General features: G+C 44.6%; 1 protein-coding gene and 1 non-coding gene across 3 annotated transcripts in view; one reads left to right on the top strand and one right to left on the bottom strand.

Annotated features, from left to right (window-relative positions):
* Positions 1 to 24,250, top strand: part of MYO7A (myosin VIIA) — a 117,179-nt gene that overhangs the window by 7,588 nt on the left and 85,341 nt on the right. For both annotated transcript variants that reach the window (XM_054973461.1, XM_054973460.1), the window contains exons 3-11: positions 2,508 to 2,692; positions 4,238 to 4,359; positions 6,139 to 6,281; positions 7,185 to 7,298; positions 16,953 to 17,106; positions 18,100 to 18,176; positions 20,041 to 20,160; positions 21,926 to 22,068; positions 23,366 to 23,576. In XM_054973461.1, coding sequence (XP_054829436.1) covers positions 2,508 to 2,692; positions 4,238 to 4,359; positions 6,139 to 6,281; positions 7,185 to 7,298; positions 16,953 to 17,106; positions 18,100 to 18,176; positions 20,041 to 20,160; positions 21,926 to 22,068; positions 23,366 to 23,576 — 1,269 coding nt within the window. The remainder of the gene's footprint in view (positions 1 to 2,507; positions 2,693 to 4,237; positions 4,360 to 6,138; positions 6,282 to 7,184; positions 7,299 to 16,952; positions 17,107 to 18,099; positions 18,177 to 20,040; positions 20,161 to 21,925; positions 22,069 to 23,365; positions 23,577 to 24,250) is intronic.
* On the bottom strand, positions 15,481 to 15,552 carry TRNAA-UGC (transfer RNA alanine (anticodon UGC)). Its single transcript has one exon. It is a non-coding gene; the product is annotated as a tRNA-Ala (tRNA).

Here is a 24,250-nt window from a genome sequence, read left to right as displayed (position 1 = left end):
GAAGTGAGGCCTCCAGAACTGCACACAGTACTCCAGGTGCGGCCTGACCAGGGCAGTATAGAGAGGGGCTATGACCTCCTGCGATTTTGATGCTATGGCCATTTTGATACAACACCTTTATCACCCATTCATCCATTTGTCCATTACTAGCAGTATTGTAGTCTTCCAATATTGTGCATATAATAGTCTCACTTTTGTAATCATATACAAAATATAATAGTCCTGCTTCTGTAATCATACATGAAAAAGGTTCCACAACTTCTCGTGTTCTCAGTGCCCATCTATGGTTCCTGGTGCCCCATGCTTCATTCTCTCTCCTTGCTGTCTGGCTTTTAGTGGGGAAGGAACAGGGGAAGACATCTGTCTCTCGGACAAAGATATTTGTGATCTGCTTGTAATAGAGAATAATTTTTTACTCTCCTCCTTTCATTTGTATTTTGAAACTTCAGACAAACTGCGGAGGGAGGGTAAGTATCTCTCAAGCTGCCGAGGCATCCCATCTTCACCAAAAATGCACCGTCATCGTGTTGCCATCTTTATTTCATTTGTGCCAAGGGTTGTAAGCATCTTGGTTTGCCTGCGCCTCTGTTTGCTTGTTGTACAACTGCACGGCTTTGCTAGAGCAAGGAACCAATTATGGTCGAAGCCATGGTGTAAAACTAGTATTTGGAATTTTAGCTCCTTTTTTTCAGATAAGCATTGCTGGGCTTAAATAAATAGCTTTTTCTCCCTGAGCTGTTGTTCACAGGCTCATCTTGCATGCATGGAAATCAACGACATATTGTAACATTTTGTGGCTTTCCGCTTACGGACAATCACAGGGGTGTTTTTTGGAGGGGGAGGCAGCCTTTTACAGAGTCAACTTCCTTGTAACGAGAAAGAGCATTGGACAGTTTATAGAGCTGCATCTTTCCTAATTTTCAGGCTGAAGGCAAACAATCACCTTAATTTTATTAAGTATAAATATAGTAGCCATAAATCACAATGCTTGTCTGTCTTTGGGTTTGTATGCTGTGATCCCAGTTGTTTTTTTCTAATTTACAAGCTGAGGGAGAAGGCAGATCTAGACAGACGGTGATCCTCTTTAAACCAAAATCAATTCCACTCCCAAATCCCTAGGAAGCTCCCAACCCATTGCAAAATCCCACTTCTAGGAAAGACGTTCTGCCAAGTTTGACATGGCTGTAATTGCCCGGCAAACTTGTTTGAACTCCCTCGATTACACACAAGGCGAGCCCCTGATTAGATCACCTCACTGTTCATTGGCAAAGTCCCTCGGGAACACAATACCGAGGTATAAAGCTCTATACCTGCGGGGTAGTGGCTTGGTCATTTACTGAAGAACAGCAGGTATCCCCTGGGGCCATTGAGACCCAAATCACAGCCTTACAGACTGTGTTGTCATCTCTGGCTTAGGAAATTCCTGGAGATTTAGGGGCGGAGCCAGGGGAGGGCGGAGTTTGAGGAGAGGCAGGTGCTCTGCAGGGATATTATGTCATAGAGTCCAACTTCCAAAACTGCCATTTCCTCCAGGAGAATTGAACTCTGTAATCTGAAGATCAGTTGTAATTCTGGGAGAATGCCAAGGCCCGTTTGGAGGATGGCATCTTCACAATTGTATCACAGAGGCTTTGCTTCTGATTGAGGATGGAATGCTTCTTAACATCCCACAAAGCACTGGAGTTCTCAGTTGCTTAAGGGAGGGGCTGTGGCTCTATGATAGAGCATCTGCTTGGCATGCAGAAGGTCCTAGGTAGAGATGGGCATGAACCGAAATATGAACCAAAGTTTATGACGAACCAGGCCGGTTTGTGGTTCGTGAACCAGTGGTTCGTCAGAGCCATTTCTGACAAACCGCCACAAACTTTAGGCTGGTTTGTTTGGTTCGTTTTTTGGTTCGTCACTGCAGACAGCCTGGCACTGATCAATCAGTTTCCTAGGCAACAGGGGATGGACTTCCTGCAGACCTTCTGCTGACCTGGAAGTGGCCTTCAGCTGGCCTGAAAGTGACTTCTGCTGACCCGGAAGTGATGATTTGTTGACTTGGATGTGATGTTTGCATGAACCAAATGAACTGGTTCACAAATGGGGAAGGTTCGTGAAAGTTCGTGGTTCGTGAAATGCGATGAACCACAAACCGCACAGTTTGGTTTTTTTCCGGTTCGTGCCCATCTCTAGTCCCAGGTTCAATTCCTGGCATTTCCAGTTAAAAGGACCATGTGGGGTGAAGACCTCTAACCAAGCCCCGGAAGAGCTGCTGTCAGTCTGAATAGACAATATTGACCTTGATGGACCAAGGGTCTGGTTCAGTACAAAGTAGCTTCATGTGCTCAAATGAGAGGGGGACAAGCATCTTTTGTGTGTCCAACATGGGTTTTCCAGAGGCAGCCAGCTGTTCCACAACTGGAGACAGAATCAGGTGGACATGTGGCTGCTTTTCTCATGATGAACCTGCCACCAGCAAGGCAAGTCTTACATTCTCCTTTCTTTCTTGCTCACTCCTCTAGACCTACACAGGCTCAATCCTGGTGGCCGTGAACCCTTATCAGCTGCTCCCAATCTACTCTCCAGAACAAATTCGCCTCTACACAAACAGAAAGATCGGAGAGATGCCTCCCCACATCTTTGCCATTGCAGACAACTGCTATTTCAACATGCAGCGTAACAACAAAGATCAGTGTTGCATTATAAGGTAAGCGAATCAGATCCAGGGTGGGAATCAGAGGGCCCTGAGCCAGCCACACCCTCCGGCTTCCTTCCACAACAAAAACATTCAGGATAAAGACAGACTTTTACCATTTTAATTTCTGCTTCAGGCAATAGCTGCATAAGCAGTATCAGGCAGGCAGGCAGGCAGGCAGGCAGGCAGGTAGAGAGAGAGAGAGAGAGAGAGAGAGGGGTCATTTCATAGAAAAAGAGCTGGAGGAACTCATTAGCATAACACATTAGCATAACTCATTAGCATATGCCATGCCCCTTGACATCGCTGGAAGTGTGTCATTAGCATAGCTGATTTGCATATGCCACACCCCCTGGCATCACCTATCCTGGCTGTTTTGGACCCAATCCTGGCTATTTAGGGCTGAAATTGGGCCCAAAATGACAAAAAGGGGCTGAAAATGGCCGAAAAGGGGCCCAAAATGGTCAGGATCAGGCCGCTGCTGAGTGCAAGAGTGATCCACCACCTGTCAGAGGCCCGATCTGGGCCATTTTGGCCCCAATCCAGGACAAAACGGGCCCAAAATGGCCGAGAGTCAGGTGGGCAGGGCCACCTGATATGTGACCTCTATGGGGAACTACCAGAACTGCGTTCCTGTACATTCCCCCTCAAAATGAGCCCTGGATAGATAGATAGATAGACAGACGGACGGACGGACGGACGGACGGACGGACGGCGGGCGGGCAGAGAGGGAGAGAGAGAGAGAGAGAGAGAGAGGCAGTTAGGCAGGCAGACTTTTACAAGCAGCTGGTCTAGGATTCACTCCCATCCAGTTCATATCAAGTCAGGCAGCAGATCTCAGCAAGTGACCCTTGCTTGCTATTTAGCCACTGCAGGATGGTATAATCTGTGCAGAGATGGAGAAATGGCCTGGGTCGCTATAAAAACGTACATTTGCATCCAGCTATGGAGCCAAGTCCCCTTCTAAGCACAAAGATTTGTTAGACAAGTTCCTACCTTTCTGGAGGTGGACAGTGCCCTCAAGTCATAGCTAAATGATGGCACCCCCTGGTGGGGCTTTTGCAGCAAGAGGCTAACAGAGGAGGTTTGCCATTGCCTACCTCTGGTCTTCACTGGAGGTCTCCCATCCAATTACTAACCAAAGCCAACCCTGCTTAGCTTCTGAGATCGATCAGGCTCACTTGGGCTACCCAGGTCAGGGCCCTACCTTTCTAGCAAAGTGGAATTTTCCAAGAGAGCTTTTTAAAGCACTTATGGGGTAGTGTAGGTACACCAACCATTTTAGCTGGGTGGTCCGTTAAGCAGTTGAGTGTTGTGCATGTTGTACTTCATAAAGCTTGCAAAGGGCCGCTTGCTAGCACATTGTTTTCATGCTGTTCAATGTATTTCGATGTATTCTGGTTTTACCTTCTCTGTAAGCCATCCTATTGGGATTAAAAGGTTTTTAAATAAATGCCGTGTCCACACTAGAAGGGGGATGTAAAGGTCACAGTGGTTGAGGCCACCGATTCACTCCTCAGGACTTTCCTTGACTCCCTCGTCTCTTTCTGGTTGCAGTGGAGAATCGGGCGCAGGGAAAACCGAAAGCACCAAACTGATCCTACAGTTCTTGGCTGCAATCAGCGGGCAACACTCCTGGATAGAGCAACAGGTTCTGGAAGCCAACCCAATCCTAGAAGGCGAGTGTATAAAACCAGGGTGGTGGCAGCGGCAGGTTTTTTTTAGAAGGGATTTTAGCAGTCCTTATGATCAGGAGGGCAATAAAGGCTGGTGGAAGGCTCAGGCAGGTGTGGAGTTACCCATAAGTGTGTGTATAAAATAAACAGAGGATTTGTCGGCACTGGTCATTTGTCGGTTTGATAGTTCTCCGTCGCCAAATATGTTCAGTTATTCTATCAAGTGAAGGATAAGTGGCATTTTAATAATTGCAGCCTGGGGGTCCTTTGATTACAGAGGTGGGAGTAAGAGTCCCTTTCACCCCAGTACGGGGACACACTCCAACCTGGGTTATTTCCACACATCCTTAAAGGGACGGCGCACTCTCCAAATGCTGGCGGCTCTTCCGCTTGACTCCAGATGTCTCTGTTTTCAAAACGGTTGCGAGCTGTTCGGCTGCTGTTTGCTGCAGCCGAACATTCTTCCCTCCATAGGGGGACAGATAATGGGAACGGATATGGTGATAAGCCCAGTGGAACAGCTCTTTCTTACATGCCTGCAGAACTTTGGCTGATTCCGCACACGTTGGATAATGCACTTCCAATCCTCTTAAGAGATCATTTGGAACTGAATTTTTCATGTGAGAAACAAAAAAATCCACTTCCAAATGATTGCTAGAGTGCATTGAAAGTGCATTATCCAACTTGTGTGGAATCAGCCTTTGTTAGGTAGAGAGTTCCACCGGGCAGGCACCAGGGCCAAGAAAGCCCTGGTTCTGTTCGAGGATAGCCAGACATCTTTTGGACCAGGGATCACCAGGAAATTCTGATCTTCTGAGTGCCAAATGTAACAAGGCATTCCCAAAAAGGGGGGGGGGGATGTCCCCAGGCAGTAAGAACAGTTGGAGCGCTTCCAAACTCCCCCTGCTGCCCATGTGTTACAATTAGAGGCATCTCTGAACAAGAAGGGAGGGTGTTTCATTAAGAACTATGGAGCAAATGGCAAGTGCCAACTGAAGAGCATTCCCCCTTTCCCACACATTTGTTGGAATGCCTCTTCTAGGGCTGTGCATGCTGCAACATAGGAAGGCACTGGGCGGATGCAAACTTGTTATTCCATGGGCAACAGGGCCCCGTGGCGCAGAGTGGTAAGCTGCAGTACTGCAGCCCAAGCTCTGCTCACGACCTGAGTTCGATCCTGGCGGAAGCCGGGTTCAGGTAGTTGGCTCAAGGCTGACTCAGCCTTCCATCCTTCCGAGGTCGGTAAAATGAGTACCCAGTTTCCTGGGGGTAAAGTGAAGATGACTGGGAAAGGCAATGGCAAACCACCCCGTAAAAAGTCTGCCAAGAAAACATTGTGATGCGATGTCCCCCCAAGGGGCAGTAATGACTCGGTTTACATACCTTTTATGGGTAGTGGACCAATGTTTCTGTTGTTGCAGGAGGGAAGGAGTGACTATTGCTGGTTTCTCACCCCTCAATGGCCCCTAACCCATCCATACACTGTTCATGAAGTTCCCTTGACTTATCTCAACAACAAAACCTCGGGTGGCTCTGTAGGCTGCAGCGGAAGTGAGGAAGCAGAAACGTTACCATCACCAAGCTTTGTTCTGCTCACAATAATTTGAATCCAAGCCTTTATCGAACAACAGAGATTAGTTTTCCTCCTTGTATTTCCCCCCACCCTGCCATGAATTAATCTGTTATTTTATTAAAACCCATATCATGAATTGGTGACGGCCCCGTTAACAAACAGCTTCTATAAAAGTTTGAGTGACACTGTGCTCTGTTGGTCCCTACCAGCTTTCGGGAACGCAAAGACCATTCGCAATGACAATTCCAGCCGATTCGGTAAATACATCGACATCCACTTCAACAAACGAGGTGCTATTGAAGGAGCCAAGATTGAGCAGTACCTGCTGGAGAAATCTCGTGTTTGTCGACAGGTGAGCATATTTGGATGGCACACAATGGAGAGGGGGGCTTGTTCTTCACACTGGGTCAAATTTTTTGTGGCAACTTCTCTTACCTTACCCTTTTTACAAGGGCTGTTTCCACATGACTTACCTTGTTCCGGAAAACAGCGAAATCTCGCACGAAATCACGCGAGATTTCGCTGTTTTCCGGAACAAGGTAAGCCGTGTGGAAATGGCCAAGGTGATGGCAGCAGGAAGCATACATTGGCCATGATTCATTACCAAGCCCCAAGCTTTTCCCTACCCATAATCCAAGTGCTGGACAACAAAATCGCTAGCCAAAAGTAGGCTGTGTCGGATCTACGATGAATCAATTCTATCTTTCACATGACTTCTTGCCCCACTCAGTGGGGCCTAAATTATGCCCCACTCAGTGGGGCCTAAAAGCAGCCTAAATTATGCAAAATTAGCAGATCGTTTCACTTAAAGTATACTGTTGCAGCCTTTCTTGGTACAGAGTTTGAGTTAGCTTGGCATGGTATTTCGAGAAAGATTGTATGCAGAGTAACTTCAGCTTGTACACTGGGTGGCCTGTCGTATGACTGTATCATCTTATCATTATCATTGATAACAATACTATAATTTGTATAATACTATCAATATACAATTAGGCATGTTCCTTCCTCGAGGAGCATGCTATCAGAATTGTTCTAAGGGCGAGAGAGAGGTGGAATGGGGCTGTATTCATTTTAGTTAGGTGCCGCACCAAACTCTGCACAGATCCAATGTATCCACTCCTTCAGCATGCCATTTTAATCATGTGGATAGTTCCTGACCTACCTCACAGGGTTGCTGAGAAGACAAATCAGATCTGGCTTTGCAAAGCAGTGTCCTAGTAGCTTAAAAAAAATTCACCCTTTCTTCTTCCTTCAGGCCCATGATGAGAGAAACTACCATGTGTTCTACTGCATGCTGAAAGGAATGACTCCCGAACAGAAAAGACTTCTGGGTCTTGGGAAAGCAGCAGACTATAACTACCTCTCAATGGTGAGCACCATGGTGCACAGTTTTGAGGGAAAGCGCATTTAACATTAAAGTCAAAAACTAGGCATCTTCATCAGAACTTTGGCCCAGCAGTCTCCTGTGTCTGCAAAAGGAGGAAGTCCCTTGATTAAAAAAAATATATATCCCTGAACTTGGACATCTAACATGTCAAGGAGAAGGCTAAAATAGAACCTGTCTCCCTGATATCTAGTTCTCTATTTTTTTGTTGCTGTTTGGCAGAGTGCCTGAACCACCATCAGCAGTCTGAAATGGTACAGCCCAGACCTGACTGCACCACCTCAGTGAATGCTAGTGCAAATTTTGCTTGTATGTTTCTACTGTTTGTTTTAATGGATCGAGGATCATTATGCACGTGAACGCACAAAGAGCAGAACCACAAGTGACAACAGGCACAGATTGGACACTTGTCAGCTTCCCTCAAGTTTTGATGGGAAATGTAGGCATCCTGGTCTCGCAGCTTCGCTCTCTGACTGCTGTCCAATGGACTTTTCAACTGTCACTTGTCCAACATTCCGCCAAGCTGCCTACATTTCCCATCAAAACTTGAGGGAAGCTGACAAGTGTCCAATCTGTGCCTTTTGTCACTTGTGGTTCTGCTCAAAGCTGTAGTGAATTAGAATCTCGATCCATCAAGGTCAGTACTGTCCCCTCTGAATGACAGTGGCTGTCCAGGATCTCAGATGGAGGTCTTTTGTATCACCTGCTATCTGGTCCTTTTAACTGGATTCTATAACAATACAAGTGGGCATCGACTGCAGAAATCTGAAAACAACTTGAAATCTCATACAGGGCTGAAACAACGGCTGAATCCACACTGTCTTACCTTTCACTTTTCTCTCGCAATGATTGTGTTATTTTCTATTCTACAGTCATCCTGCCCAAATAGCAACTGCATGGTGCTATCATTTGTGCACATTACTGTGAGAAATGTGGGATATAGGGCGGAATGAGACCGAGCTTCACCAATAATGAGGCAACGCTGCCTCCTCACCCTTTTTTCTCCCTCCGCCACCTCCTCCCAACTGGTTCTAAACTTCCAACTTCTCCCTGGCAATCCAACATGGCATGGAGAAGGGAAGAGTGAGGGGCACGGGCTGAGGAGGGGAGGGCGGCGCTGGAAGCACCGCCACCAGCCGGGGCAAACAATTGAGTGCTCAGCCAAGAGACCCATCTGCAACGCCACCGCCTTTGCCCTCCTTTTCCTACTCCTACTCCTCTACTTGAGGAAGCAGCGAGAAATTCAGTTTTGCGGCTGTGGAGTCAAGGCGGGCATGAGGCAGCTGCCGAGTCGCGCAGGCTGCAGCCTTCCCCTTTTAAAGACATGGCTGTCATCAGGGGGGGAAAAGGGGAAACAAGGGGGAGTGAGATAGCTTCGGACACAGTCCTGGCCATAAGCATCCCTTTACAGAGGGAAACCTTGCTCCTTTAAGGCAAGGCACTCTGGGCCAAACTACGTGACGCCTGACACAGGTTGGACACTTGTCAGCTTCCCTCAAGTTTTTTTTTTTTTTTGAAAATTTTTTATTGGGTTAGAATCCATTATTTCCACATTTACATTCAATTTTCCCCAATTTTTTCATCTCTAACCCCCTCCCTTTCCCCCCCCTTTTTGTTGACTTCCAACAGCTTTCCAACCCTTTGTCCCCTTTCCCTTACTTTTATTAGCTTCCTCTATCTAAAACAAATATATATTCTCCATTATTCTAAGCAGTACATCCTTAACTATTTTTAACATTATATGCCCAAACTGTAAGTCTTTGTTTCCATCTTAGATAAACAATTTATCCCAATTTTTCAATTTCAGATATTTCTATATATCATAAACCATATAGATCATACATTCGTTTATATCAAACAATTTGACTTATTCTCTATATATATTACTCATTCTATCTTTTTATAATAGTTCTATATATCTCTCCTCACGTAGTCAATCAATTTGACCCATCTATATCTTCAGACATTCAGTTTGGTACAAAACTTATCAGAAAAAAAGAAAATATTGTTAGTTAATCGCTCCTTATATTTAGTCCTTATAATTAATTATTTTCTCTATGTTCTGTTTGTTAACCTATATATATCTATATATATGTCAATCTATTAATCTGACTGCTTATTAATTCACATTTATCTCTTCTCCCCCCGGTAAAGTCTCCCCCCTCTACTTCAATACTTCAGTAGTTCTCAAACTGCCACAGTTTCCCTCCCACCTCCCATTTCTTCTCCAGGTATTGTTTCAGCTTCTCCCAGTCTGTGTTGAACTGCCCTGAGTCCAGATCTCTCAGTTTTCTTGTCATCTTGTCCATTTCAGCCATATACAGCAATTTGTAAGTCCAATCTTCAATAGTTGGCACTTCTTGTACTTTCCATTTTTGCGCATACAAAAGTCTAGCTGCTGCTGTCATATAAAATATCAACGTCCTGTGTTGGGCTGGAATTCCCTCCATTCCCAAGTTCAGTAGCAGGAGTTCTGGGTTCTTATTAATTTGAAATTGTAAAATTTCACTCATTTCTCTTATTATTTCCCCCCAGTACTGCCTGGCTACCTCACACGACCACCACATATGATAGAGGGAGCCCTCATGCTTCTTACATTTCCAGCATTTATTAGAAGTATTCAAATTCCCTAGCGCAATCTTCTTTGGTGTCATGTACCAACGATAGATCATTTTGTAAATGTTCTCTTTGATATTAATACATGTCGTTGTCTTCATTGTAGTTTTCCACAAGTATTCCCATGCCTCCATTGTTATTTCTTTATTAAAGTTTATAGCCCATTTCACCATTTGTGTTTTAACTATCTCATCCTCGGTATACCACTTCAACAGTACTTGGTATACCTTGGATATTCTTTTCTTATCTTCTTTAAGAAGGGTCTGCTCTAGTTCCGAATTCTCTATTCGTATACCTCCCTTTACAGAGTCCGAATTATATAAGTCTCTGATCTGTCTATACTGGAACCAATCGTAGTTAGGTGATAGTTCCTCTTGTGTCTTTATTCTAAGTTTGGATGCTTCAGTTTTAGTTATTTCTTTATACGTTAAACATTGTTGTTCATTATCAACAGCTCTCGGGTCTATCACCTCATATGGAACCACCCACAAAGGGGTTCCTTCTTGTAGATAAATTCTGTACTTCTTCCAGATTATGTATAGACTTCTCCGAACAAAGTGATGCAGGAACATCGAGTTGACCTTTACTTTGTCATGCCATAAATATGCGTGCCATCCAAATATTTTTTTATATCCCTCTAGGGCTAATAGTTTCTTGTTCTTTAATGTCATCCATTCTTTCAACCAAACTAGGCAGATTGCATCATGATAAAGTCTCAGATTGGGCAGTTGCATTCCGCCTCTTTCCTTTGCATCTTGTAAAACTTTCACTTTCACTCGAGGCTTCTTGCCTGCCCAAACAAAATCTGATATTTTCCTCTGCCATTTTTCAAATTGTTTGGAGTCTCTGATGATTGGTATTGTCTGTAGCAAAAACATTACTCTTGGTAACACATTCATCTTAACTGCTGCAATCCTGCCCAACCATGACAAATTCAATCTATTCCATTTAATCAAGTCTCTCTCTATCTGAGTCCATAGTTTTTCATAATTGTTTTTGAATAGATCTATGTTCTTTGCAGTTAATTCGACTCCCAAATATTTCACTTTACTTGTTACTTCACAATCCGTTGTTTCCATTAACAATTGTTGTTTCTGCTTAGTCATATTTTTGCATAATATCTTTGACTTCTTTTTGTTAATGAAGAAACCTGCCAAGTCTCCAAACTCCTTGATCTTATCTATCACTCTTGGCATGTTCTCCAATGGGTCCTCTACAATTAACATTATGTCATCCGCAAATGCTCTGACCTTGTATGAATAGTCCTTTATTTTTATTCCACGAATTTCATCATCTTGACGTATTTGTATCATCAGAATCTCCAATACTAAAATGAACAACAATGGAGATAACGGGCAACCTTGTCTTGTTCCTTTACTTATCGTCAATTTCTTGGTCAATTCATCATTCACCACAATTGCTGCAGTCTGGTCTCTATAAATTTCCTTAATTGCTCTGATGAATCTTTCTCCCAATTGTAGCTTTTCCATAGTGGCAAACATAAAGTCCCAGTTTAAATTGTCAAACGCTTTTTCAGCGTCTACAAAGAAGAAACCAACCTCTTTGTCACAACACTTGTCATAATATTCAATAGCATTGATCACTGTCCTTAAGTTGTCTCTTATTTGTCTGTCTGGCAAAAAGCCTGCTTGTTCCTCCTCTATGACTTCCGAGAGCCACCCCTTCAATCTCTCCGCCAATATCTTCGCAAAAATTTTATAGTCATTGTTGAGTAGCGATATAGGTCTATAATTTTTCACATTAGTCAGGTCTTGGCCCTCTTTTGGGATCAATGATATATTCGCTTCACTCCAAGTTTCTGGAATCCTTTGATCCCTTAAAACCCCATTCATCACCTCTTTTAGGAATGGTGCCAGTTCATTAGCCATTGTCTTATAGAATTTAGCCGTAAGTCCATCTGGCCCTGGCGCCTTTCCTAGATTTGCAGATTGTATTGCCTTACTTATTTCCTCGTCAGTTACTTCACTATTCAACTTATTTCTCCAAGCTTCCGAGATTTCTGGAAGTTTGGTTTTCTCCAAATATGACGCTATTGATTCTTTGTTTACTTCTTTTTTATTATACAGCTTAGCGTAAAATTTATAAAAGGCTCTACTAATGGTAGCCTGCTCCAAATACGTTTTGTTATCTTCGCAAATTTTATTTATTATCTTCTTTTCCCTTTTCTTCTTCAATTGCCATGCCAGGTACTTCCCAGGTTTATTAGCACCCTCAAACGCTTTTTGATTCAGTCTTTTGAAATTCCACTCCAATTCTTTATTGCTCATTGCTGTTAGCTGTTCTTGAAGTATTTTAATTTCCTGGTATACCTTCTTTTTCCTTGGTCTCTTTTTTAGCTGTATTTCTTTGGCTTTTATTTTCTCCTCAATCTCTTGTCTTTTCTCCTCTTTCTTCTTTCTTGCTCTACCATTTAAGTCCATTAGTATGCCCCTTACAACCGCCTTGTAAGCATCCCAAACTTTATTGGTTGGTACTTCTTTATTCACGTTGTATTGTATAAAAAACTTTGTCTCTCTTCTCAATATTTCCATATTCTCTCTTTCCTGTAACAAGTCCTCATTTATTCTCCATGCTTTCCTTTTTCTCTTTTTTCCAAATTTCCACATAATTGGGTTGTGATCTGAGCCTACCATAGGCATTATTTCTACCTCCTTAGTCCATAATGCTAAGTCTTTTGAGGCCCAGATCATATCAATTCTTGATAATGTAGAATGCCTTGCAGAATAAAAAGTAAACTGTCTGCTTTTAGGATATTCTCTCCTCCATACATCTTCAAGAGTCTCTTGTTGAATCAACTCAAAAAAAAGCTTTGGTAATAGTCCTCTTTTCTTTTGTGCCGTTGTAGTCTTTTTGTCTAGTTCCAAGTCTGTCACTCCATTGAAGTCTCCAGCAAGAATTATCTGGTCATATGCAAGATCGTCTAAATGCTTCCTTAAATCCTCAAAGAAGCTTTCTTTTGCACCGTTAGGTGCATAAAGTCCGACTACCAACACTGCTACAAATCTAGCTTCCACATCTCTCATAACAAATTTTGGCTGTAGCTCCTCTTTTATGTACAACACCACTCCTCTTTTTTTCTTGTTGGAGGCCGCTACAAATTCTTTGCCCAGTTTTCCAGATTTTAAATATTTTACATCCTGCTTTCTGATATGGGTCTCTTGCAAACAAACAATGTCACATTTTTGTTTTAGTAGCCAGTGAAAAGTATTTTTCCTCTTATTCGGTGAGTTTAGTCCATTTACATTCCAAGATAATACTTTACACTCCATACTCATGATCTTGTTGGTAAGTCTTTTTCATTGTCCTTAATAAATCGCTCCATCTCTCGCTCAGATCTGATGCGTTTTTTGGCCCCTCCAAACTCAAAGGACACTCCTTCCGGTAACTCCCATCTGTACCTGATTTTCATGTCCTTCAAAATCTGAATTAGCACTTTATATTTTTTCCGGTCCAGTAACACTGATCTGGGCAGTTCCTTCATTATAATAATCGTCTTGCCATCAATCTCCAATGGATCTTGAAACTGTTTTGTCACAATCCTCTCTTTCATATTTCGTGTTGTAAACTGCACAATCACATCTCTTGGTAGTTTCCTCTGGGTTGCTATTCTCGAATTCACACGGTATGCCACATCTAGGATAGCCACAACTTCCTCCTCCTCCTTCCCCAGGTACTCAGCCAACACCTCAGTCATCTGTTCTTGCGCTGACTTTCCTTCCACTTCTGGCAAGCCACGAAAACGTAGCTGCTTCTCCATATGTTTAGTTTCTGCAACTGACATTCTCCCCTTCACCAATCTCATCTCTGTTTGTTGCGTGTCTGCTAAATTCTCCATCGCGTCTTCTACTGTTTTAACTCTCTGCTGCGTTCCTTGTAATTCACTTCGTATTGTTTCCATACCTTTTTTCACTTCTGACAGCTCCGATTTTACTGTCTGTGTAACCTCTTTAACCTCTTTTATCAGCTCCAATTTCGTGTCCTTAAGTTCTTTAATCATATCTAAAAGTTTTTTGTCCAGGTTTTTATCCAGGTTTTCTATTGCCGATTGCCACTCTTTTTTTGACATCGTGGGGCTTGCTTTAGCTCGCTCCCACGAATCCGCTCTCTTCCTTAACTCCGTGGCGTAAAATTTAACGTTTTTCTATTTTAAATGTCCCGGTCTTCTTATAAAAATTAAATTTTAAAGAGTCCAAAATGTCGGGCATCTTTTCTCTATGGTTTCTCTATGATTTTGTAATCCAAGATGGCCTACTTCCTCTTCCGCTGAAGCCGCGACCCTTCCCCTTTCAAAAATGGCGATTCCCTACTTCCTGCCCTCCAGCAAGGGCCGCTTCTCTCCAGCCACTCTATTGTTATTACGCACTTCCTGTCTCCCGTCTTCCCACAGCAGATCTCGCGATGGTGTCTTTTTCTCACAGCTCCAAAGCCACAGGTATTCAAAACAATAGTCCCATTTCTTTAATAACTTCTTTAAACTTAGTCTCTTTTTAAATTCAATTCCTGCCGAGTCTTCCCCTCCTTTTCACTAGTCTGTTGCAGTTTAAAAATCTACTTTTTTTCCTCTCTGTTTTTATCAATCTGTCCCGTCTCAGAAGATAATGATCTTTACCTTCTCTTCACTTTTCTCGGGTTGTAATCGCTGTTTCGATTTTAAGTTCTCCTCTCAGCTTCTTCCCCCAATCGAAGCTTGGGTATGTAGGTCTTATGCCAGCCGAATTGGCCCCAAAACTGCCGCAGAGATTATAGCCGACCCGTCGCAAGGTGGGACCTCAAGGATCGGGAGGGGACCCGTTGTGTAGAGCCCCCCCTCGTCCGAGATCTAGCTCACCCTAGGGTCTTGAGCGTTCTTTGCCTGCTCCCCGCCTGAGAGCAGTCGGCCGCGGGCTATTTTCACCCCGCCGGCCGGTTAAAACGGCAGTCCGGTCAGCTCTGCAAGTGGAGCTGCGTTAGACCTCCATGGATCCCAAACAGGAAGTCCAGCTTCCCTCAAGTTTTGATGGGAAATGTAGGCAGCTTGGCGGAATATTGGACAAGTGACAGTTGAAAAGTCCGTTTGACAGCAGTTGGAGAGCCAAGCTGCAAGACCAGGACGCCTACATTTCCCATCAAAACTTGAGGGAAGCTGACAAGTGTCCGACCTGTGTCATTTGTCACTTGTAGCTTGGCCCTCTGAAGGAGGTGTGGTTTGGGGGCTGGTCTCTTGAGAAGCGCTTGTAAGCATTCACATTCATACTGAAAGTAGCGTGAAAGAAGTGTCTCTAAGCGGGAGAACATTTTCCACGCGTTCTGAACTGAAAGCACAACCATAGCAAGAGAATGATGGAACTGAATAGAGAACGTGTGGGCAGCAGTAAGTATAGCGCAGCAGTAGCGAAAAAGTGGCACAAATGTAAGGACGTGGATTCAGCCAACGTTGATCAAAACGTAGACAATTTGACTTGATGTAATTAATGACAGTGACAGACTGCGTGCTGTAATAATACAGCCCCTATCTCCTTTTTCACATCACCTACTGCCCGATCCTTTTTACTGGAGATGCCAGGAATTGAACCTGGGACCTTCTGCATGCAAAGCAGATGCTCTACCACTGATCTGCAACTCCTGAGTCCCATAGTTTCTTCCTCTGCGTTCTTGTTTGTGTTAATGCAAAGCAGCTTGGGGTGAGGGGAGAGAGCTGGGTGTGAACAGGAGGACAGAAGAAGAGAGACTGTTTTTCACTTTCCTGTCTGCTGAAAATTGCCTTTCCAAAATCTTTTTCTGCCCGAGGTCCTGGAGAGCCACTGCCAGTCGGAGCAGATAAATACTATGGTTGATGGCCTTGTGGTCGGACTTGGCATCAGAAGGCAGAATCATGCATTCATACGGTTTTATTGTGTGTCCTCTTCCCTAGAGTAGCTTAATTGCCCCTCAATATATTTTTTATTTTTTGATATATTTTTTTTCAAAACAAAGAGAGGTACAGAAGAAAGAAGGGAGGGGGATAACAGGGTCCAAGGAACGGTAAAATTTTGCGCTACAAGGGTTGTTAGAACACAGCGTACACACAACATACCTTCATCAGAGTTCATCAATGTTAAAATGAAGATTGCATCTAATATTCCAGCTTCTGTGTACCTTACTAACTAAATACATTCTTTTTCTACCGAATGTTCACTTTTAGATCAACTAAAGATCATAACGAGTGGTCTCGATGCACATTCTTACTGCTATATCTGAATATAGTCTAATGCTTCTATACAGATCATTTCTATTTCTTTTAACTATTATACCAAAGTTTCCGTATCTTGTGTTCTACTTCATCAATGATATTTAAGCATTTTCCATCTTATCGGATCCTAACCTTATATTCAGTCTAGATCAATATATCAATATACTATCTTATTCAGATTTCTGAAACTAAAACATTTTATGCATTTTCTCCTTTGTAAGTAAAATAATTCCCCCATTTCTCTTCGAATTATCTCATTGGTCTTCTGTTTAAATAGCTTGTCAGTTTTGCCATCACTGCGTATTCTGCCATCTTGTCTTTCCAGATTTCCCTAGTTGGGCATTCTTCTTCCTTCCATCTGGTTGCAAATACCACCCTTGCCGCCATCAGTAAATATCTAAATAGTTTGTATAGTTTTCTAACTCCATTTTCTGGTAGTATTCCCAACAGCACAGTTTGTGGGTTCATGGTGGACTCAAATTTGAATTGCCCCTCAATATATTGATTAGCCAATAGTCAATTCTAGGTTCACTTCATTGAGAATAATACTTCTTCTATGGTGGGAAGAGTCTATTCTACACCTAATTAGCCCTATACAAAACTTGCTATCATTAGCTAACACATATACCAGCTTAGCTCTTTCATGACAGAAGTGATGATCCTTACAAAACCCAGCCGAATCAAACCCTGGCTCTCCAGATTAGAGTCCTGCCGCTCTTATCACTGCACCAAACTGGCTCTCAGAAAGTAGCATCGTGCATTCATGTGGCTTTCTCTTGTGTCCTCCTCCCTAGGGCAACTGCATTACCTGTGATGGCAGAGATGATAGTAAGGAATACTCCAACATCCGGGCAGCGATGAAGGTCCTCATGTTCACCGACACCGAGAACTGGGAGATCTCCAAGCTCTTGGCTGCCATCTTGCACATGGGGAACTTGCGGTATGAAGGTAGTACACAAAGAAAAGAGAGGCCCATTTCTTGTTGGGATGACTTGGGTGTTATTCAAGTGACCATTAGCAGATAAAGGGACACCAGGCTCACCTTAAAAGAATTTTCTGTGATCTTCAAACATGCAAGGAATGCAAAATGCACTTTAGCGAATAACTGGATCACCTCATTTTAGGAATCTGTGCACGTGTGTGCGCCATAAATTTGCAGCTGATTTATGGTGAATCCCACAATGGGTTTTCAAGGTAACTGAAGAGCAAAGGTGGTTTGCCAGTGCCTTCCTCTGCAGTTTTTCTTAGCTGTCCCCCATTCAAATACCAACCATGTTTAGCTTCCAAGAGCCGATTATTTTGCCTTGGTGAATATTAGGCACCCATCATGTTCACGTAGGATTGCCAGATGGGGTCTGGAATAATACAGGATCCCGGGGGGGGGGTGATATTAACCTTTTATTTTCACATTCATGCATGTGCATGCTCCCAGCTGGTGTGATGACATCACTACTGGAAGTGACATCATCACGCCAATCCAATTCCAGGTGCCTGAGCTGGCTGGCCACTTCCTCAGACTGGTGGCAGTGTGCAGCTACAGGAGGCTGGGCAGCTGGGCTGGACAACAGAGCAGGGGTGTCCAGTATTTGGGAAACATTTTCTCCTGGATAGTCACCCAAAATACCACTGTCCAGGTGAAAACCAGACACCTGATGACCCTACATCCACCATGAGAGCCGATGTTGCTTAGAGTGGTCAAATCCCTGCTCAGACATGAAATTGGGCCAAGTGACACACTCTCAGCCTGACCTAACTCACAAGGTTGTTGTGGGGATAAAATGGAGAAGGGGTAACCATATCTGCCACCGTAAGTTCCTTGGGAGGAAAGGTAGGATAAAAATAAACTAGGAAGATGGGACCAAATTGATAGGTCTTAAACTTGTTGGAACTGCCAATTGTGTTCCTAAGCCAATTGTGTCCCTCTTATATTACCCTCTACAGCTCGAACTTATGACAACCTGGATGCTTGTGAAGTTCTTCACTCGGCATCTCTGATCACCGCGGCTGCATTACTGGAGGTCAGCTGACTTTCCTCATTGTGTTTGTACTTTGGGAGTGCCTTTGTACCGGTCATGAGGAATTCTTGCAGCTGTGTCTGTGACCCAAGAGAGCGGATCTCCTTGAAATCATGATCACATTATACTGTGGGCAGATGGGTCCAAAGATTCCTTTCTCACTCATGCAATTTTCATTGATGGGTGAGGCCAGGAGTGGGTGGGGGCATTCAGAATCGAGGAGGAGAAAAGGGCTGTTTCCACACATCTCCCCGTCCTGAAAAATAGCACAAAACCTATGAAACAACGCACCTTCATGGCACGATTTTCCATCGTGACTTTGCTTCCCAGCGCATTTTCTGAAGTCATCATGCCACAAAGCAAAGTCATGTCGGAAAATCACGCCATGAAGGCACATCGTTCTGTAAGTTTTGCGCTATTTTTCGGGAGGGGGAAAAGAAGTGTGGAAACGGCCAAGGCGTTATCTTTGGGGAGAGTTTGTCAAACTATTTGAAGTAGATTTCAAGTGGGTAGTTTGTTTGTTTGTTTGTTTGTTTGTTTATGTCATTTATAGTCCACCTTTCTCACTGAGATTCAAGGCGGATTACACAGTATGAGATTTGCACAATCAGTGTCAAGTACATTTCAATACTGTATCATGGACATTTCCATAAACAATGCCATAGGGAAAATAGATACAAGTTTAAAAGACATACTATTAGCAAGAATCCAATATAGAGTAGAAAAAATACTAAAGCAGAACATAATCAATTCTAGGATTGACATTAGACAACATGGAGCACATGAGGTACATAGGAGCACATATTTAAAGCAACAGATAATATGTAAGGCAGTATAGTGATGAAGTCTATGTTGGTCTGTAGCAGAACAGCAAGATTTTGGTCCAGTAGCACCTTAAAGACCAACTAGATTTCCAAGGTATGAGCTTTTGAGAGTCGGAGCTCATTGAGCATTCCAAGTCACCCTCTTCTTCCTTCCAACCCCAGGGGGAGGGAGGGGGAAGGGGGTGTTCTGTAGCCATGGGCATTCCAATCTCATCCCTGCAAACCCTGATAGGCAGTTCTGATGGCCAACCCCTTGTACACTGGGCCAACGTCAACTGGTGGCACTAATTGTATTGAGTGGGAGTTTCCTGGGGGCCTTGGATTGGAGAGGGTATAACTCCAAGATCCCTATTGCAATCTTGATTAAACTTGGATGCTGGCTGGAGGAGAGCCTGCTAAACACTCCCTGTGAATATGGGCTCTCTAAGTGCAACAGGGGCCATTCCAAAACCCACGAACCGCAAACCGGTTAGGTAACGGGAAATGTTCATTATGGTTCGTTTGTTCGGGTTTGTCGGCGGCACCGAACCACGAACTGCAGGTTCATTAATTTTTTTTGGTTCATGCCCATGTCTAGTCACAGCTCACTTCTTTAGATATTTCTACAGCTGTGATTCACAAAAGCTCATACCTGGCCGCAAATTTTGTTCGTCTTATAGGTGCTACTGGACTCTTGCTCTTTTCTACTTTTATAGGGGTTTCTACTTAGCAGACACGGCTAATAGTAAATAGCTGCCTGCTGTCAGATAGAACAGCTAGCTGTCTGTGTTTGGTGTAGTGGTTAAGAGTGCTGGACTCTAATCTGGAGAACCGGGTTTGATTCCCCACTCCTCCACTTGAAGCCAGCTGGGTTACCTTGGGTCAGTCAGAGCTCCCTCAGAGCTCTCTCAGTCCCACCTCACAGGGTGATTGTTGATGTGGGGATAATTATAACACACTTTGTAAACCGCTCTGAGTGGCTGTTAAGTTGTCCTGAAGGGTGGTGTATAAATCAGATGTTATTGTTATTGTGATTGTTATGTCTTTACTTCCTATGCATCCAGGTAGATCCCCAGGATGTGATGAACTGCCTCACCAGCCGGACTATCATCACGCGTGGGGAGACCGTCTCCACCCCCCTCAGCATGGAGCAGGCGCTGGACGTGAGGGATGCGTTTGTAAAGGTCAGAGCTGGGTCACTCTTGTGGTTTTTTATGTCTTTTATTTCTTTTTCCTCTTTCTTCCTCAGTTATAAAATGGTTGGAGGGTTTTTCTCCTTTCCCCAGTCTGTTGCCCCTATCCAAAGAGACAGTGTAGGGTACTGTAGTGGTTAGTGCCTCTGGCTAAGATCTGGGAGATCCAGGTTCGAATTCCCACTCTGTTGTGGAAGCTTCCGGAGTGATTTTAAGTCAAACCTTCACAGGGTTGTTGTGAGGATAAAATGGAGGGGAGGAGAATGAAATAAGCCACTTCGGGGTTCCATTGGGGAGAAAGGCAGCGTATAAATAAAGTAAAATAAAATACAAATAATTTCAGGCCACGGTGCATACCGAGTGGGCAGCAGATACATTGTGAAATGTATGGGAGCAGCTTGATGTCGAGGGGGGCGTGTTATTTAGGGTTGCCAGGTCCAGGTTGGGGAATTCCTGGAGATTTGGGGGGTGGAGCCTGGAGAGGGTGGGGTTTGAGGAGGGGCAGGGCCTCAGAATGGTATAATGCCATAGACTCCACCCCCCCAAAGCAGCCATTTTCTCCAGGGGAACTGATCTCTGTCACCTGGAGATCAGTTGTAATTCTGGGAGATCTCCAGCCACCACCTGGAGGATGGCAACCTTGAGGTTATTCTTTACCAGGTGCCAAAACTCAAGGGTTTACATTAGGATAGGAGTCCATGAAAGTCCCCCAGCCTGACACAGAGCAGACCCCCTACCTATTTAGCTTCAAACATAACCTGGAGTATGGGGAAAGTGGCTTACAAAGGAGATGCTACCTCTGACATATTTCAGTCCCTGGTCACCTTCTATGTCACCTACAATTAGAGTTGCCAGGTCCCTTAAGTCCCCCAGCGTGGGATTGGGAGCCTGGCACTTACCCCTCCGAAGTCCTCACTACATCTCCAGGAAATGATGTCATCACGCAGGTCAAAGGTTGGCCCAGTGTGCGCGCCCGCACTTGCCAAAGGGTTGAATCCCACCCCCCTTACAGGCCCAATTAAGCCCCAAACAGGTCCATTGCAGGGCACAGGGGTGCACTGTGGTGGGGCATGGGGGTGCACCATGCCACCCAGAGGAACCCCAGGGGGCATGCCTGCCTGCTGGCCAGATGAGTGGGGCAGGGGGAGGAGGTGGGAGCTGAGGATCCCCCGCCCCGGGCAGGGGATTAGCAAGCCTTCCTGCAATTCTCAGGTCACCAACAGCCAGGCCTTGAACCCAGTCTCATAGGCTGGGCAGATTCAGATAGGAGCAAGCAGTCCTTCATATGCCTTACTTACCCAGGTCATTGATGACTTTTTGGGTCAGAACCAGCACTTCAGAATTCTTCCCAGAAACAAACTAGAGCGAGGGAACTTCCTTATAATCCATAGGCCTCGTGGAGGATGGTTGGGAGAGAGATCTTTTCTGTATGATAAGAGAACACCTTTCCTGACCACAGTAAGCATAAATGAAGCAACTGCAAGGAAACTCACAATATCTTGGCATTGTTGTTATTAAAACATTACAGATTCCCCCCCAAATGATATGTTATTATATAATGCCAAGGATCCATGTAAGAAAGAATCACATTGCTTGGTCCAATCAGCTGCCATAAATCATACCAAATGGTTACTCCAGGGGGATATAATTTTCTGGGCACAGGTTAGCATCTTGTTGTCACCAGAGTTACGTTGAAAATCCTTCCTGGTACATTTGCGGAGCAGACTAATAGTATACAATCTGCTAACATTTTCAGGGCATCTATGGAAGGCTTTTTGTGTGGATTGTGGAAAAGATCAACGCGGCCATTTACAGACCTCCTTCCCACGAACACAAAAGCGTCAGGCGATCCATTGGGCTGCTTGATATCTTCGGCTTCGAGAACTTCACCGTCAACAGGTAGAGACTTCATCGCAGAACATTTACACGGATCTACAGGGCCTGGTGGGTGGGATGGTGGTGGGAGCAGGGTGTTGAATCGCCTCGGGGGGATGGATAGGGGGAAAGGGTAAGACCAGGGGTCATTTCGTAGAAAAAGAGCTGGAGTAACTCATTAGTATAACTCATTAGCATAACTGGTTTGCATATGCCACACCCCCTGCCATCACCTATCCTGGCTGTTTTGGACCCAATTCTGGCCATTCAGGGCCAAATTTGGGCCCAAAATGGCAAAAAGGGGCTTAAAAAGGCCAAAAAGGGGCCCAACATGGCTGAGAGTCAGGTGGGTGGGGCCACCTGACATGTGACCTCTTTGGGGAACTGCCAGAACTGCGTTCCTGCACGTTCCCCCTCGAAATGAGCCCTGAGTAAGACAGCATCAATAGAAAAGCTGGTTGATGGTTACAATTTTGCCCATCAAACTGCACACAAGACTTTACCCACTGATGGAAAAAAATGATAGAGGAGAACAAATTAATCTAGCCGTGTTGGTCCGCAGTAGAACAGCGGGATTTGAGAGCCTCTGTACACAAGACACTCGGCAAGTGAAGGAGACGCAATATTAGCCCGGAAGCGTGGTTTAAAAAGACTGAGCCGGAGGCTCTGTCAATTTCACCTCTCTGAAAGAGAGTAGTTTAAAATGACAGAGCTGGCAGAGATCGCTCCTCAGAAAGTTTGTCAATTTCATTTTCATCTCCTCAAAGGCTCTGTTAATTTCACCTCTCCAGTCTAAAACTATGTGGGATCGCAAACAGAGGGCGGCGAGGTATAGAGATGGGCTGGAGCTGCCTTCCAGAGCCAGGCTTGGACCTGGAGAGGTTAGAATGGGCTAAAGTTTCCCTTCTGGCATTTCACAGCCCCTTCACACAGCTCCAGTGTATTGCAAAGCCTTTACCCTGCTGCCGGTGCTGTCTTTTTAAACTACCCTTCCCAGTTATCATTGCATCTCCCAACACATGTTCTTCACATGTCAGATGTCTTGTATGGAGAGACTCTTAGAGACCAACAAGATTTTCCATGTCTGAGAACCAAGAAGGGAAGAATAAGAAGGGAGCTTCGACTATCCGAAGGAGCTTTGACTCAGAAAATCTTGTCGGTCTCTAAGGTGCCGCTGGACTCAAATCCTGCTGTTCCTGGGCAGGACATTCCGTAATGTTGTTGCCACCACCTCAGTGCTCGTCCCTTCTTTGGTGCACATGAGACCACGTGCCTCCCCTCCCCCCAGATAACAACCCACCCACCTCCTCTTCCTCCCCAGTTTTGAACAGCTCTGCATTAACTTCGCCAACGAGAACCTCCAGCAGTTCTTTGTCCGCCACGTCTTCAAGCTGGAGCAGGAGGAATACAACCTGGAGAACATCAACTGGCAGCACATCGAATTCACCGACAACCAGGATGCCCTGGACATGATCGCCATCAAGCCGATGAACATCATCTCGCTCATCGACGAAGAGAGCAAATTCCCCAAGGTCAGCCATGCTCCTCCCACCGGGGCAATCGTCCCGAGGCTGTGCTCTGTGCCAGGTAGTAGTAAATTGCAGCTAGGCATACCAACCTCCACATGGGACCTGGAGACATCCCAGAATTGCAGCTGCTCTCCGGGAGACAGAGATTAGTTCCCCCGGAGAAAACGGCTGCTTTGGAGGGTAGACTCTATGGCATTCTACTGCACTGAGGTCCTGCCCCTCCCCAAACCCTGTCCAAGCTCCACCCCCAAATATCCCAACCCAGAGTTGGCAACCCTCGTTGCAGCAGAACCCCTACAGATTCCTGCACCGTCTTAACCACTGACTCCTTGGTTGTAATGTCTTCTTTCTCACTGAGTCTCGAGGCGGATTACATAATAAAAACAATAAAATAAGGACAATGTAATCAAAACAAACATTGTAGTAAAACGAATTAGAGAATTAGAGAATGCAGTAGAAAAAAATGTATAATATATATAGTAAAGCGGGATTACGGAACTTTATATATTTTATTCACAGTCCACCTTTTTCGCTGAGACTCAAAGCAGATTAAATGCAATCAACAGTTGAACAATGCAGGAAAACATTGTTTATTACATTTATTTAGTACATTTCCCCCTACCTTTCTTCCAGGGAGCCCAGGGTCACATGCAAAGTGTGGTGTGGTGTAGTGATTA

This window comes from Eublepharis macularius, chromosome 3 (genome assembly GCF_028583425.1).
Source record: "Eublepharis macularius isolate TG4126 chromosome 3, MPM_Emac_v1.0, whole genome shotgun sequence".
In the NCBI taxonomy this organism is placed as follows: Eukaryota; Metazoa; Chordata; class Lepidosauria; order Squamata; family Eublepharidae; genus Eublepharis; species Eublepharis macularius.
The sequence above is the reverse complement of the archived record's forward strand: the minus strand, read 5'-3'. Positions and strand labels throughout refer to the sequence as shown.